The 16,322-nt window shown below is 43.9% G+C and overlaps 1 protein-coding gene across 1 annotated transcript; it reads left to right on the top strand.

Annotated features, from left to right (window-relative positions):
- Positions 1 to 668: 668 nt before the first annotated feature.
- LOC118804038 (zinc finger protein 585A-like) lies at positions 669 to 15,082 on the top strand. The gene is made up of 5 exons (XM_036564646.1): positions 669 to 845; positions 2,054 to 2,333; positions 4,470 to 5,791; positions 11,646 to 11,844; positions 13,541 to 15,082. The coding sequence occupies exons 1-5, from the start codon at positions 798 to 800 to the stop codon at positions 14,845 to 14,847; spliced, it is 3,156 nt and encodes a 1,051-aa protein (XP_036420539.1). The 5' UTR covers positions 669 to 797; the 3' UTR covers positions 14,848 to 15,082.
- The last annotated feature ends 1,240 nt before the right edge of the window (positions 15,083 to 16,322 follow it).

The following is a 16,322-nucleotide window of genomic DNA, read 5'->3' as shown; positions in this document are numbered from 1 at the left end:
GTGGATCCTCCAATAAATGAACATCATTAACATCAAACTATTTAAAGCGGAGTAAAAGTGCATTTACACCTTGTTCATATTTCAGCTCAGTCATTTGGTCATCAGGTAAACATACTTTAACCTCTTATTCTCCAGGGTATGTTTTGGTTTGTCCATCTGAATTTTCATGACCAAATCGTAATGAAAGCTTATGAAATATGAAAGTTATGAAGAATATGACGAAGTGCGTTTTGGAACCACCGGTGGTCTCAAGGAGCTGAAACGTTTCTGCAAAGCTGTATCAAAACAGATGGTTTAAGTAGTTATTTTAATTAATTAAAAATAAATAAATAAATAAGAGAAAATCTAAAATGGAGTTTGAAGTATGTGTAGTCACATAATTAAATACTTGATTTTTATGGCTGCAATATAATACAATGCAAAAATATTATTTGTCAGTATTTGTATTTGTGGGATGTTATTTGTCAGTAAATGTGACTTTTATGGCCTCATTTTTCTCTATGAGGTTTACTGATGTGTGTGTTTCAGTGTCTGTTCACAAGCGCTAACATGGGACTTTTATTATATAATGTAAACATAATATTAAGACAAGGCTTTAGTTTTTAACTGTAAAGTGTTCAAATTTTGTTTTTGTTTTCGTTACGACTCTAACTCTGAGCGGAGGTGACGCAGCTCCGTGCTGCGCTCTGATTGGCTGGCTGCAGTGCTGTGTGGTCGTGCTGCAGTGTTTCGGTCTGTTTTTAAATCGCCTTTTCCCGAATTAAACTCCGTCCGGCGGCTGGACTTCAGCCCCCAGCATGGCGGACCGAGCCGAGGACGGGGGGCAGATCCAGAGCCTTAAACAGGTCCGTAACCTCTAATTACCGATTAACGCGGAGATGAACGGACTGCCGCGTCTGTTTAACCGCGTCTGTTCTCGGACCGATACTGGTCAATAATCAGGGAGGTCTGGGGTTCATCCTCGTCGACTCAGCGGGCTTTAAACAGTCTTAATCATTCTCTTACTAACAAACACAGCACTGTACACCGATCAGCCAGGACACCATGACCACCTCTGTCCACCCACTGTCCACTCACTGTCCACTCTATTAGACACTCCTACCTTGTCAGTCCACCTTGTGGATGTAAAGTCAGAGACGATAGCTCATCTGCTGCTGCACAGTTTGTGTTGGTCATCCTCTAGTCCTTCATCAGTGGTCACAGGACGCTGCCCACAGGACGCTGTTGGCTGGATATTTTTGGTTGGTGGACGATTCTCAGTCCAGCAGCGACACTGAGGTGTTTAAAAACTCCAGCAGCACTGCTGTGTCTGATCCACTCAGACCAGCGCAACACACACTGACACACCACCACCACGTCAGTGTTGCTGCAGTGCTGAGAATGATCCACCACCCAAATAGTACCTGCTCTGTGAGGGTCCATGGGGGTCCTGACCACTGAAGAACAGGGTAAAAGGGGGCTAACAAAGTATCAGAGAAACAGATGGACTACAGTCTGTAACTGTAGAACTACAAAGTGCACCTATACAGTAAGTGGAGCTGATAAAATGGACAACCTTAAATGGTGCAGCAGTTACATTCTGGCCCCTCAGGCACCATTTAAGGTGGAACTGGAATATTCGAACAAGAAGTTGGCGAATAAGAAGCGACTTCAGCCTCATAAAAATCAAATGTTTAGAGACATTTTACAAGATCCTCTACTTTCGCAGAAAAGTTTCCTGCTGGAGATGCGAGAAAAGCAGATAGCTTAGCTAGAGCTGAGCTAAAGATTAAAGCAGAGCAAACTGAGTCTGTTTTCGTTTATTTTATGTTTTTTATCCCATTCTAGGACATCAGCACACACTGAGACATATTTACAGCCAAGACGGTAAACAGACATAAATGTTGTGGCTCCCAAAGTGGCTTGATTTTTGTTGAAAAGACAGAATGGCTCTTCTTAACATTTGGGTCGTGACCCCTGGTTTAGAGTAAGAGTGCAAAACTGGGGCATCCGTCACTTCATGCTGTTATGATGTCTGATCTCTAACGCCGTGTGTTGCTGTTCTCGACTGCAGGAGGTGGAAGATGGTCCGTCTGAGCAGCTCTCCTGTAAGACGGAGCTGAACCCTGTGGAGATCCTGGAGTTTGTGTTTAACGGTGAGGAGGAGCTCATGAAGCAGGAGGAGGAGGATGAACTGAACACCAAACCAGCACTGGAGCCTGACTGGAGCAGCGGAGACCAGCCCGCACTGGAACCACCAGTACAGCTGAATGGAGACGACGTCGTCGTTAAGGAGGAGGACGTTCTGGACGGCGGTGAAGACGGTCCAGAGAACCATGAAGATGTTCCTACAGGTAAACCATTGTTATGTTTTCAGTGATGATGATTCCGTGAATGACCGTGAGGTGGGCTACGATCCAGTCATGAGTTATTTCGTCAAATGGTATGAAGATGTATGATTTAAAAATAGACAAGCTAAAATGTATTATTATTTATTTATGTGTTTATTTATTATTATTATAGAAAATAATAGAATAAACTAAAAAGAGAAAGTTTGTGAACGAACTTGAAGTTGGCTTAAAAGCCAGCTAATTACTTCAGAATGTTAAACGGGTGGAAGACTGTGAAAGGTTGCCAAAGTGTTGCTTGGTGGTTATTATGGTATCCAAGGTGGGTGGTAAGGTGTTTCTAGGTGGTTGCTATGGTATCCAAGGTGGGTGGTAAGGTGTTTCTAGGTGGTTGCTGTGGTGTCCCAGGTTGTTGCTAAGGTGTTGCTAGGTGGTTGCTATGCTATTAAACACTAACAATGTTTTACTATCCGGTGTCGACCAGAGGAGGATGGGTTCCCCTTCTGAGTCTTGGTTCCTCTCAGTGTTTCTTCCTGTTTCTCTTAGGGAGTTTTTCCTTGCCACTGTTGCCACTGGCGACGCTCATGGGGGCTCGGACCCGGATTTTTCTGTAAAGCTGCTTTGTGACAACACCTGTTGTAAAAAGCGCTATATAAAAAAACTTTGCTTGCTGGCTTAAATATGCTGGTACCTTAAATCCACTGATACTTTAAATCTATTGCTAATTCAAATCCAATGGTATCTTAAATGCACTGCTACCTCAAATCTATCAAATTTCATGATGTTCCCTCTGCAAAATGGGCTTCAATTGAGTGAGTAATAGTGGGTCTTGATGGAATTTCGATATGGTCATATAGTGAGTGTCGCTGATAGTTTCACTCACTAATACATCACAGTACAGGAGAAGAATCAGTTATGATTTATAATTCCACAATAACTTTAAGGGTGTTTTCACACTAGAGCCTTTTTCAGCAGGACCACTTGCTCTGTGAGTTCAGTACAGTTGTTTGAGTGTAAAAGCTGTTTTTGAACCCAGGACCAGAACAGAGATCCGATCTCTGAATCTTCTACCAGAGGAAGAGCTGATGTCCAGGATGAGAGGGGTCAGCTGTAGTTTTGCTGGTGCTCTGCTGTTGTAGATGTCCTGAAGTGTTGGTAGAAACATCCCATGATCCTCTCCGGTGTCCTGATTATGCTCAGGAGTTCTCGTTCTTGTGAGGTGGAGGAACCAAACCAGATGGTTATGATGATGTGAGGTCGGACTCGCCGCGCGTGTAGAAGCTCTCTGCTCCCGGTTCTGCATGTGGGGCTGCGTGGTTGGTTCATTCTGTAATGTGATGCTTTGACTTATCGCATCACTTCCCTTTTCGAGGGTGGTGATGGGGAGAGATGGCTGTGGACAGAAAGAGCTGCTCTTCACCGCTTCAGTGTTTGTATCTAAGGAAAACGATGAAAAGCAGCAAATGGATGAAGCTGCTGACCGTCCTGGAAACCGGCACGCAGGTTCACGATTCAGATGGAGTTCTTTTGTGTGAAAGCAAACCAGTGATAATGAGCTCCTCCCCCAGACAAGCCCAGAATCAGTCCTGGGTGTGGACTCAAGTATCTGGGACAAGAGTGAAAACAGCCTAAAACAACTGTGTAGACGTATCTGTGGAGCAGTGTTTTAAACTGGGGATCTTCTGGGCTGAATGGAGATCAGCGTCACCCTCCTTTCACGCTCTGAATTCAGTTAATGAAGGTCTAATTAGCTGAAGAGCTGAATCAGGCGTGTGTAATGAGGCAGAGTGCTGAAGTCTGCAGTGTTCTGCTCCACCAGGAGTCTGACACGTGACCCACACAGTGCCTGAGACCTGCACTGATGGAATAAAACTAGACGTATTCCAAAATTCTAGAAAAGCTGATGATATACAGTAATGTAAAAAGGGCGTCACCACAGGACAGGGCTCATTTTAAACTTTTAATCTCTGACCACCTTCAGACAGACTGGAGCTGTTTTAGCTGAGTTTAACTTTTCTTTTCTCCTTTTATTTAATTTCATTATCTTTTATTTTATCTCACTGTTTTATTGCAACTTTATCTGACATTAAATCTATCATTTTTGTAACTGGTTCTTTTGTTATATTCTTGTTTTGGTCTTAGGAAGAGATGATGATGATGATGATGATGATGAGGACGAGAGCGGAGAGGAGCAGGAACAGAGCTCGCTGAAATCTCATCAGTGCCCTGAATGTGGGAAAACCTTCCGGTTTGCCTCGGTCCTGAAAGTTCACCTGAGAACTCATACCGGAGAGAAGCCCTTCCCCTGCTCGCAGTGCGGGAAGAGGTTCTCCTCCGTGAAGAGTCTGACGGAGCACCTGTACACTCACAGTGGAGAGAAACCTCACAGGTGCTCGGTCTGCGAGAGGGGCTTCAGAACGGCCACGAACTTAAGAGCTCACGAAATGACTCACTCTGTCCAAAAGCCGTTCAGCTGCTCCGACTGCGGCCGGGGATTTTCCAGGTTGAGCAACCTTAAACTCCACATAATGATCCACAAAGGTGAAAGACCTTTCCCTTGCACCCAGTGCGGGATGAGTTTCACTTCGGCTCACGTTCTAAAGAAGCACGCCTACATACACGCCGGACCTCACCAGTGCCCTGACTGCGGGAAGGTCTTCAGCGTTTTGCCGGAGTTCAAAGCGCACCAAAGAATTCACACAGGCGACAATCCGCTTACCTGCGCCGAGTGCGGGAGAGGCTTTTGGAGGAAGAGGGACTTCAAGGCCCACATGAGAATCCACACTGGAGAACAGCCTTCCTGCACCCAGTGCGGGAAGACCTTCACCAGCACTAGCACCCTAACCCACCACCTGAAGCTTCACGCAGGACTCAAACCCCATCAGTGCTCCCAGTGCGGGAAGAGCTTTGTGTGCCTCTCCGAGTTAAAATTACACCAAAGAATTCACACCGGAGAAAAGCCTTTCAGCTGCACTCAGTGCGACAAGAGTTTCACCAGTGCGGACTCTCTGAAGAGCCACATGGTCATTCACACGGAAGACAAACCTCACCAGTGCTCCGAGTGCGGGAAGAGTTTCAAACGTCCCTCAGAGTTGAAGGTGCACCGGAAGATTCATTCCGGAGAGAAGCCGCACACCTGCTCCCAGTGCGGCAAGAGCTTCCGCAGGTCCAGCGACCTTAAAATTCACGTGAGGTTCCATACGGGAGAAAAACCCTTCGTCTGCGGCGAGTGCGGGAAGAGATCTGCGACAGCGGGTCACCTTCAGATCCACATGAGGATGCATTCTGGAGAGAAGCCGTACGTCTGCTCGGAGTGCGGCAAAGGCTTTGTTACGTTGTCGCATCTCAAATCCCACCTGTACGTCCATACGGGGGAAAAGCCGTACCAGTGCTCCGAGTGCGGGAAGGGCTTTTCCCAGCTGAGCAACTTGAAAACACACCGCAAAACCCACCGACCAAAGTCCTGAGGTCGCATTGTTACCCCTTCAAAGCCAGTGGCTGCAAAGCATGCTGTAATTAGGATTATGGCTGAAACAGCGGCGATCCTGGGATATATGGCGATATGGCAAAAATATAATATCGCAATACATAGAGAAATTTTCACGATGCACGATATTTCACAATATTTTTTTTTTTTCTGACAATGACGATGACGATATATATTGTCATATTGCCTAGCCCTAGGGCCTTACTCCTTGTTTTGGGACCTTCAAGTTCAAAGAACTGAGTGATGATCTCTAATATCTAAATAAAGAGAACATGTTGGTGAGCATCAACCACTACTGCGTATTTCATTCAGTACGTTTTAAATTCAGTTGGTGAAACGTCTGATCAGGAAGATTATTGTTTCATACAAACGTTCATGAGCACCACAGCACAAGAAGTTGTCTGAAATGTAAAGAATAAACAAATGTAGATTTCAGTATTTGAGTACTGTAATCTCAGTGGTTAACAGAGTGGTAGAGCACCCATACACATCCCTAATGTCCACTTCCTGTCGCACTAGGAGTAGATTAGCATTGGACCAGCATCACTCTAGACAGGCATGTCAAACTGGAGACCTTCCAGGCCGAAGTGCTGCAGGAATCAGTGTTCACCCTCATCTAACTCTCTGAATTCAGTTGACAAAGGCCTAATTAGCTGAAGAGCTGAATCAGGTGTGTTTAATGAGGCCGAGTGCTGACGTCTGCAGTGTTTTGGTCCATGAGGACTGGAGCCTGACGTGCTCTGGGGGTTGTAAATGGACAGAAAGTGAAAGCCAGCTGGAGCCGCATCACAGTTTCTGCCTAGAGCTGGAGTTCTCAACCTTCTGCATCTCAAGGTCCACCTGTTTATAACAGGAAAACAGAGAGAAATCCCACAAGAATTCAAACCTTTCGAATAACGTTATTTCTCTTTTATTAAGTGCTGACGATAAAGATCTGAGAATGAGGTCCTGAAAAAGATCAGATGGTCCATTTTAATCACAGAAACTGTAATATGTAAGTCAACCGTTTTATTGTTGTCCACAGAGAAGGTAGCAAACAAAAAACTGGAACAAAAGAAAAGCAAACCGAGGAAGGTACTGAAGAAATGAAAAGAAAAAAGGGAAGAACAGAGGACAAAAATAACACTGTGTCCACTCAATGTCCACTCTATTAGACACTCCTACCTTGTCGGTCCACCTTGTAGATGTAAAGTCAGAGACGATAGCTCATCTGCTGCTGCACAGTTTGTGTTGGTCATCCTCTAGTCCTTCATCAGTGGTCACAGGACGCTGCCCACAGGACGCTGTTGGCTGGTTGTTTTGGTTGGTGGACTATTCTCAGTCCAGCAGCGACACTGAGGTGTTTAAAAACTCCAGCAGCACTGCTGTGTCTGATCCACTCAGACCAGCACAACACACACTAACACACCACCACCACGTCAGTGTTACTGCAGTGCTGAGAATGACCCACCACCCAAATAGTACCTGCTCTGTGAGGGTCCATGGGGGTCCTGGCCACTGAAGAACAGGCTAACAGAGAAACAGATGGACTACAGTCTGTAACTGTAGAACTACAAAGTGCACCTATATAGTAAGTGGAGCTGATAAAATGAACAATGAGCGTAGAAACAAGGAGGTGGTCAGAATGTTATGCTTGACCGGTGTACACAGGAATAACAAGTCGAACTAGGAATCAGTAAAACACTCTATAAACGACGCCAATTTATCAGTTCAAATGCACCTGTTGCTGGGCAGAAATACGCTGTTATTTTACTGCTCTGCTGTTATTAACAGCAGCTCTGCTGCAGGAACGATATGAGCGTCTATCAAGAGTCGGCCGTTAAAACGGGCAGATTCTAAGGACTGTCCAGCTCAGACGCACTGCTGCAAGACCAGAAAAGCGTACGCTGATGTTAAATTCCCTCGTTTGGAGCGGATCATCATAAAAATGCGTTCCCACTGACAGTGAGCTGAACCAGGGGTCTCCTGGAAGCAAACCGGGACCCTCGGTTTTCGCCTTAGAATAGTTCAGCGTGTGGCTGTGTTTACTGTGTAGCCTACAGTCCTACTGAACACAGTTCAGATGGAAAATGATGATCAGGGTTAGACCTGAGATTGTGACTAGAGTTACAGGGTAGAAGAGGTTCCTCGATAATCCAGTGTGTTTCCGTCAACACATTGAAAGTTAGGAGGAGAATTTCATAGTTCTAAACAGAACCACAGAACCCGGTTCCTTTTGCACCATAAACACTCTTAACACGCATTCAACTTGTGTTTACAGATCTCTGGGGACTTTTTCTATGGTAAGTATCTGAGTTTATACATTTAATGCTTTTCATTGATTTATAATGACACAAAAATTAACAATTAACCTTTAAATAATCAGTTAATAAACAGATCTGAGCAAATGTCGTTTCATCTGATTAATTTTGTGTTGGAATAACTTTATGAATGAAATCATGGCCAGAAATATTGGCAAAAACAGTTGAAATGGTGAAAAGAATCTTCCCACGGTTCTGTACTTCACTGATAATGTCACAGTACTGAAGGGGTTCAGTTGTGCTTAGTTGTGTTTTCAGTGGGTTCACTGTAGAATTTCAGTACTCAGCCTTAATGAGAGCATTTTAAATATTAGTATTAATTATATATATAAAAATGCAAATTATATTATTTAGGTTTTTCATTTTCACCCACAAACATCCCTCCTGTTAGTAATTAAGGAGGAACATTTTTACTACATATTCTTAATATAGTTTCATGTAGAACTGTACATAAAGCCACTAGCAACACCTTAGCAATCACCTGGGATACCACAGCAACCAGTTAGCAACACCTTAGCAATCACCTGGGATACCATAGCAACTACATGGGATACCCTAACAACCACCTAGTAACATCCTATCAACACCTTAGCAACCACCTGGGACACTAAAGCAACCATCTTGCAACACTAGCAACCATCAGGAATATCATAGCAACCACTTAGCAATCACCTAGCAACACCCTAGCAACCACTTAGCAACACCTTAGCAATCACCTGGGATACTATTAGCAACGCTTTAGCAATCACCTGGGATACTATTAGCAACGCCTTAGCGATCACCTGGGACACGCAATAGCAACCAATTAGCACCCTTGGCAACCACATGAGATACCCTAGCAACCACCTAGTAACATCCTATCAACACCCTAGCAACCACCTAGGATACCATAGCAACCATCTATAATATCATAGCAACCATTTAGCATCCACCTAGCAACACCCTAGCAATACCTAAGCAATCACCTGGGATACCATAGCAACCACACAGCAGCTCTGTAGACCATCTGGAGCTCAATCTGCTCAGTCACTGTTCCTTCATGTTTGTTCTGCTGTCTGTTCTGACCGCTCTGCACTCTGATCATCTGGACTGGTCACTCTGTTCTGACCGCTCTGCACTCTGATCATCTGGACTGGTCACTCTGTTCTGACCGCTCTGCACTCTGATCATCACTGGTCGCTTGTATCTCAGTGCTGCGCTGCTGGTGAACCATATCAAGCGTGGCTTATTCACATTTGAACTGGTTTAAATCATGAGAAAGGAGACTCCATGTGGCCTAATGTAGACTTCCAGCTCTGCTGCTTACACTCTACTAGTTTTAATCGTTCTATTAACCATCCAAAAGATCACACAATGGGGTGTGAAGACTTTTATTTTGAAAAAGGCTCCCGGAATTATTTCCCACAGTTTTGGCTGGATTCACTGCGCTGCTCTCGGTGTTTACACACGTGTGTTTTTCTCCCTCCGTAGATTTAACTGAAATGAATCTGATCTAAATCTGATACGAATGATTGGTTTCCTGATTTAATCTCTGCTGTGATCAATGTTTTAAACTGTCAGTGTCTCCAGCTCATCTCAGCAGATCAGGGCAAGAGCAGAAGATGGTCAAAGAGGTTTGTTATCATTATTATTATTATTATTATTATTATTCAGAGCTGAGATTATATATATATATATATATATACATATATATATATATATATATATATATATATATATATATATGCATGTATATCTCAGTTATTGCAGTGGAAAAGGAGGAAAAATGCTCCACAGTGAGCTGCAGGATATGAGCCATAATAAAATCAAACCCTCCATGAAACTGTTTGCACTCAGCTTCACCTCTGTACTGATAAACAGTGCAGGTGGATTTGCAGTTAACCCTGTTGTTCTCTTTGTGGTCAGTGTGACCCCTTTAATGTTGACCCCCTCACAATCTCAGTCTTATTACACACTAAGCCTTATTATTTAGTCTCTACAGTGCAAACTGGCTGAGCTGTTCTTAGCTTATAGAGGTGTGTAATAACACTTTGGGCCCACCGGCGGACCCTGGCCATGTAAGGGGTTAACTGGATGTAGTGCAGCTCAGTGTGTGAAATGTTGAATACAAATATTTGGACCCATAGTTTTAGATGTTATTTTTCAAATCTGGCATTATTTTTTCTGCTCCAACTCCTAAGATGCCGGAAAAAATAAATTTTGTGACAAACTGTGTATCGTAAAAAACTTCCTGAAGTATCGTGATATTACATTTTCCACATCGCCCACTTCTATTAACCCTTAAGTGTCCAGGACTGGGCCCAAAGTGTTATTACACACTTCTATAATCTAAGCATAGCTCAGCCAGTATGCATTGAAGTCCCTGTCGTTACTGAATAATAAGCCTTAGTGCGGCCTTAGACTGGGATTTTAAGGGGTTGAACATCTAATGGGGTCAAATGGAGCCCAATGACGGGTCACATGCAGATCCTCACATATTTAGTTTTTCAGTAAAGAGGTGAACTGGAGTGAAAACGGTGTAATAGAGGGTTTGTTTTAATTTTGGCTTGTATTCTGCGTCTCACTGTGGAGCAGTGACATCACTGCATTTCACATTTGTCCACTGTATTGACTGATTTTTAGTCTGGCAGGAATTCCTCTCCATAAAATTCAACTCAGATTTAGAGGGTTTTAAACAGGCAGTGCCGCTGTGTGGCCTGTAGATGGTGCTGTTGTGTTTAAAATGACCTGCAGTCTCGGTTATTTTAACAGTCCAGTTTTGTTTCCACATGTGATGTAACATACTGTACTGTACAGGCAAAAAATGTGATCAAACATCTGCTTATTTCTAAAATAAACTTACTGTAAAAACTTTTATAAAAGTATTACGTTCTCAGCATAACCCAGCAGACTACTTTGTTGCACTTCTGACATATTATATGATTAAACATTAATGTGGAATCCACAAATGTTCAAAATGTCCATATAATTAAGTGGTTAAGATGTAAACAGAGCGGTTCAGAGTGGTTCAGAGTGGTTTGGTGTGAAACGCTCCATTCTAGATAAACTTACCGAGTCAGAACTGTTCACAGTGGTGGTGATAGGAACCAGACGTCCACCTCTAAAAGCTCCCTCACAGAAAGTTCCTACATGAAATGGTTATGAATTCACTGCCTGATGACTGAGACACTGTTTTATGATAGTTTAGAGAACTTAAACTCCATTCATGGTGGAGGGATACATGCAGGGCACTGTGAGGCAAAATAGTCCCCAAAGAAAACGTATTATTTCAGATTTTCCACTATTTTCATCATCAACATTCCATATAAACTCAGAAAACCCGTGTAGGTTCACTGGTGGTTCTGGATAGTAAATAAAATGTCTATATTTGTGTTGTAGTCATGGCGACCCCTGGTTCCTATCACCACCACTGTAAAGACATCTGAACCATTTCACACCAAACCACTCTGAATCAGTCTGATTACATCTCACACATTCAGTTATGGGGGAATTTTGGAAAATCTGTTTGTGTGTTGCTGTTCTTGACTGCAGGAGGTGGAAGATGGTCCGTCTGAGCAGCTCTCCTGTAAGACGGAGCTGAACCCTGTGGAGATCCTGGAGTTTGTGTTTAAGGGTGAGGAGGAGCTCATGAAGCAGGAGACACCACAGCTGAATGAAGACTCTACAGTGAAGGAGGAAGACTATGATGAAGATGTTAAAGCTGAGCAGGATTCTGAACCTGTTCACACAGGTGAGCTCATATCACAGTAATGAGGGTCCTCACTTTTTAATAAGAGGGTCTGAGGCAGTATTTTAACATAGAACTTCAGAACAGTCCATATGCAGCCTACAGCAGTTTAGCTCCACCATTCAGTCTACAGCAGTTTAGCTCCACCATTCAGTCTACAGCAGTTTAGCTCCACCATTCAGCTACAGCAGTTTAGCTCCACCATTCAGCTACAGCAGTTTAGCTCCACCATTCAGCTACAGCAGTTTAGCTCCACCATTCAGCTACAGCAGTTTAGCTCCACCATTCAGTCTACAGCAGTTTAGCTCCACCATTCAGCTACAGCAGTTTAGCTCCACCATTCAGCTACAGCAGTTTAGCTCCACCATTCAGCTACAGCAGTTTAGCTCCACCCATTCAGTCTACAGCAGTTTAGCTCCCACCATTCAGTCTACAGCAGTTTAGCTCCACCATTCAGCTACAGCAGTTTAGCTCCACCATTCAGCTACAGCAGTTTAGCTCCACCATTCAGTCTACAGCAGTTTAGCTCCACCATTCAGCTACAGCAGTTTAGCTCCACCCATTCAGTCTACAGCAGTTTAGCTCCACCATTCAGCCTACAGCAGTTTAGCTCCACCATTCAGTCTACAGCAGTTTAGCTCCACCCATTCAGCTACAGCAGTTTAGCTCCACCATTCAGCTACAGCAGTTTAGCTCCACCCATTCAGTCTACAGCAGTTTAGCTCCACCATTCAGCTACAGCAGTTTAGCTCCACCATTCAGCTACAGCAGTTTAGCTCCACCCATTCAGCTACAGCAGTTTAGCTCCACCATTCAGCTACAGCAGTTTAGCCCCACCATTCAGTCTACAGCAGTTTAGCTCCACCATTCAGTCTACAGCAGTTTAGCCCCACCATTCAGCTACAGCAGTTTAGCCCCACCATTCAGTCTACAGCAGTTTAGCCCCGCCCATTCAGTCTACAGCAGTTTAGCTCCACCATTCAGCTACAACAGTTTAGCTCCACCATTCAGCCTACAGCAGTTTAGCCCCGCCTGTTTCAGCAGGAATACTTTTTGAACAAGGCACAATACAGGCCAGCCAATGAGAACAGAGCGTGTTTACATATATCAGTAAATCCTAAAAGTCATACATATCTTAAATGTCACAGTAATAGTTTTAAATCAAAATAAATATCAAAAATTAAATTTTTGCTTGTAAAAACTGAATTCTTGAAATTCAGTCTTTACTAGTAAAATTTAATTTTTGACATCAAGATGTGAATTTTTACTATTCCATTTTTCCCAAATTCCATTTTTACTAGTAGAAATTAAGTTTCTCATGTGTAAATTGAATTCGTACCATCAAGAAAAGTAATAAAAGTTAAAACGGTTTGCATGACGTTTGCCCATTTTGTGAGGAGCTCATTGACACTTGCAGATATTACACCTGCTTGTTTATGTCACAGCAAAAGGAGCCCAGCAATTTTTAAAATTTAAGCATGTAAATTTTTTTAATTGAAGAATAAATAATGTAGTTTGCACTGTATATAGTTTTGCTGCAAAAGAAATCGCATCGTTTATTCGCGTCACGTTCGGTGTGTAACAGCCTTTGGACTTCGAAGTGATAATGCTGAGGCAACCCTAATGTCGTAGTGAAACATCCATACAGTGTTTCCAAACGAATTCCTGAATGCTGTTGTACTTTGTGTTTTCTCCTCAGGCGCTGCTGAAGTGGTGAAAGATGAGATTAAAAAGGAAAACGAAGTTTCGGAAGATTCTCACCTGAAAAGTCCGACAGCTGAGGCGGTGATGGACGACGGTGGAGGAGAGCGGATTTCCTGTTCACAGTGTGCGAAGAGTTTTAGAACCGTTTTTTCTCTGAAGCTACACCTGAAAACTCACAACAGCAAACCCTTTACTTGCTCTCAGTGTGGGCGGGGTTTCAAGTTCAAAGGTCACCTGAAAAAGCACCTGCTCACACACACTGGAGGAGACGAGGAACCCCTGGCGTGTTCCCGGTGTGGGGAGAGTTTCGAAAGCGTTTCGGATCTCAAAAGTCATGAAGAAACTCATACCGATGAAAACACACACAGTTGCTCCGAATGCGGAAAGCGTTTCACCTCCAAAGGGTCCCTGGTTTACCACAGGAGGATACATACCGGGGAAAAGCCCTACCAGTGCGGCGAGTGCGGGAAGGCCTTCAGAAGTTCCTCGGTGCTCAAAGAACATAAGCGGATTCACACCGGAGAGAAGCCGTTCGAATGCCCGCAGTGCGGGAAGAGCTTTAATAAGAAAAGGCACCTGTCCAGTCACGCCGTAATTCATACCGGAGAAAAACCCTACCAGTGTTTTCAGTGCGGCAAGAGCTTCTCGCGGACCACTTCCCTCAAGATCCATCAGACGACGCACAGCGGAGAAAAGCTGTTCGTTTGCGCTCAGTGTGGGATGAGGTTCACCACCAGAGGGTCTCTAGCGTATCACGTGCGAATTCATACCGGAGATAAACCTTACCGCTGCCGCCAGTGCGGGAAAAGTTACTCCAAACCAGGACACCTGAGGATCCATATGATGAGCCACACTGGAGAAAAGCCCTTCGCCTGTCCGCAGTGCGGGAAGAGTTTCTCGCTTCCGTGCAACCTCAGGACTCACATGAGAGTTCATACCGGAGAAAAGCCCTTCACCTGCGCTCAGTGCGGGAAGCAGTCTTCAACGATACAGCTGCACAAATCCCACATGATCGTCCACGACACGGAAAAGCCGTACGCTTGCGCTGAGTGCGGGAAGACTTTTTCACACTCCAGTAGCTTTAAAGCCCACCTGAGGGTCCACAGTGGAGAGAAGCCTTTCGTGTGCGATCGCTGTGGGAAGAGTTTCAAGCACTCGAGCAGCCTTAGCGTCCACAGGAGGATTCATACCGGAGAGAAGCCGTTCGCCTGCCATCGGTGCGGGAAGTGCTTTACGCAGTCGGGCTCACTCAAGCTCCACCAGAGAGAACGGTGCGGGTCAAAACCAGCTTCTCTCAGCTGAGCTCCGAGGCTGATGTAGCTAGCACACATTGGAAATGTGTTAGCATGATGCTAACTGCATGTCTAAATCGTCACTCGCTTCCCTCTGACTGTATGATGGTGATCAGTGTCTCTAACAGTCTTGATACGTGGTTTCTGACACTGTAAGACTCACTGTTACCTATAAACATGAGCTAAAGTGTGTTAGCGTTGTTTACTATCCGGTGTGGTCCAGAGGAGGATGGGTTCCCCTTTTGAGTCTTGGTTCCTCTCAGTGTTTCTTCCTGTTTCTCTTAGGGAGTTTTTCCTTGCCACTGTCGTCATTGGCGACACTCATGGGGGCTCGGACCCGGATTTTTCTGTAAAGCTGCTTTGTGACAACACCTGTTGTAAAAAGCGCTACATACATAAACTTTGACTTGACTCGCTAAACACAGTAGAGTAACAGTGAGTCAAACAGTGTCAGAAACCACAGTCAAGACTATTAGAGATACTGAACACCTCCACACAGTCAGAGGTGAGTGAGTGATGAGTTAGACATACAGTTAGCGCCATGCTAACTGGTAGAATATGAGCTTCCATTACTTGTTAGCTACATTAGCCTCTTAGCTCCAGTGCTGAAACTAAATAAGCAGACTCAGGACTCTAAACATTAGCTGATGGACTATTTGTGCCACCTGTCTGTATTCACGTACAGTTTTTCTTTGATTGTGTACTTTTGACTGTAATTTTGTACCAACTTTTTGTTAATTAGCGATTGCGCATTGCACTTTTGTTATCCAATTTATATTCTTCTTCTTATTATTATTATTATTTTTCTGCCAGATTTTTGTTTGCTAACCCGATCCTTGTTTTCTCAAAATATCGACTCCATTTCAACTCCGGAATGTTCGGTCTGATCGGGAATGGTGTGCTTTTGATACAGCTTTTTGATTGGATGTTTTTTCCCATAAGAACGAATGAGGGGCAAATGTTTGTGCACCCAGCTTATATAACAACGGTACCAGTCCATTAGCAACACCCCAGTAATCATGTGAGGTATTAAAGCAACCCCCAGCCACCACCTGTGACACCATAGCAAACGCCTAGCAACCCCCTAGCAACCACATGGGATACCACAGCAACCAACCTGAGTTACCATAGCAACCTCATAGCAATCTCATAGCAACACCATAGCAACAACCTGGAATAACATAGCAACTACCTAGCAACCACCTGAGATACCATAGCAACCTTGTAGCAACACCATCATAGCAACCATTCTCAAATTGCTTAAGCTGTGCAATCTCTCTGCATTGTCTTCAGGAAATATACTTTTACAGTTACAGATTGAAGTGCATGATAAGATCAAAAATTCAAAAAGTTTACAAATCCCAAATATTTAAAATATTACAGTATGTATTGATATTGATTTTTCAGTTGTTTCTGGAAGATTTTAGGTTTGGAGAATCATGAAAAACTCCTGTAAACAGAACCAGCGAAAGGTTTTAGGTCACC

The sequence above is a fragment of the Colossoma macropomum genome, unplaced genomic scaffold (assembly GCF_904425465.1).
Source record: "Colossoma macropomum unplaced genomic scaffold, Colossoma_macropomum, whole genome shotgun sequence".
In the NCBI taxonomy this organism is placed as follows: Eukaryota; Metazoa; Chordata; class Actinopteri; order Characiformes; family Serrasalmidae; genus Colossoma; species Colossoma macropomum.
The sequence above is the reverse complement of the archived record's forward strand: the minus strand, read 5'-3'. Positions and strand labels throughout refer to the sequence as shown.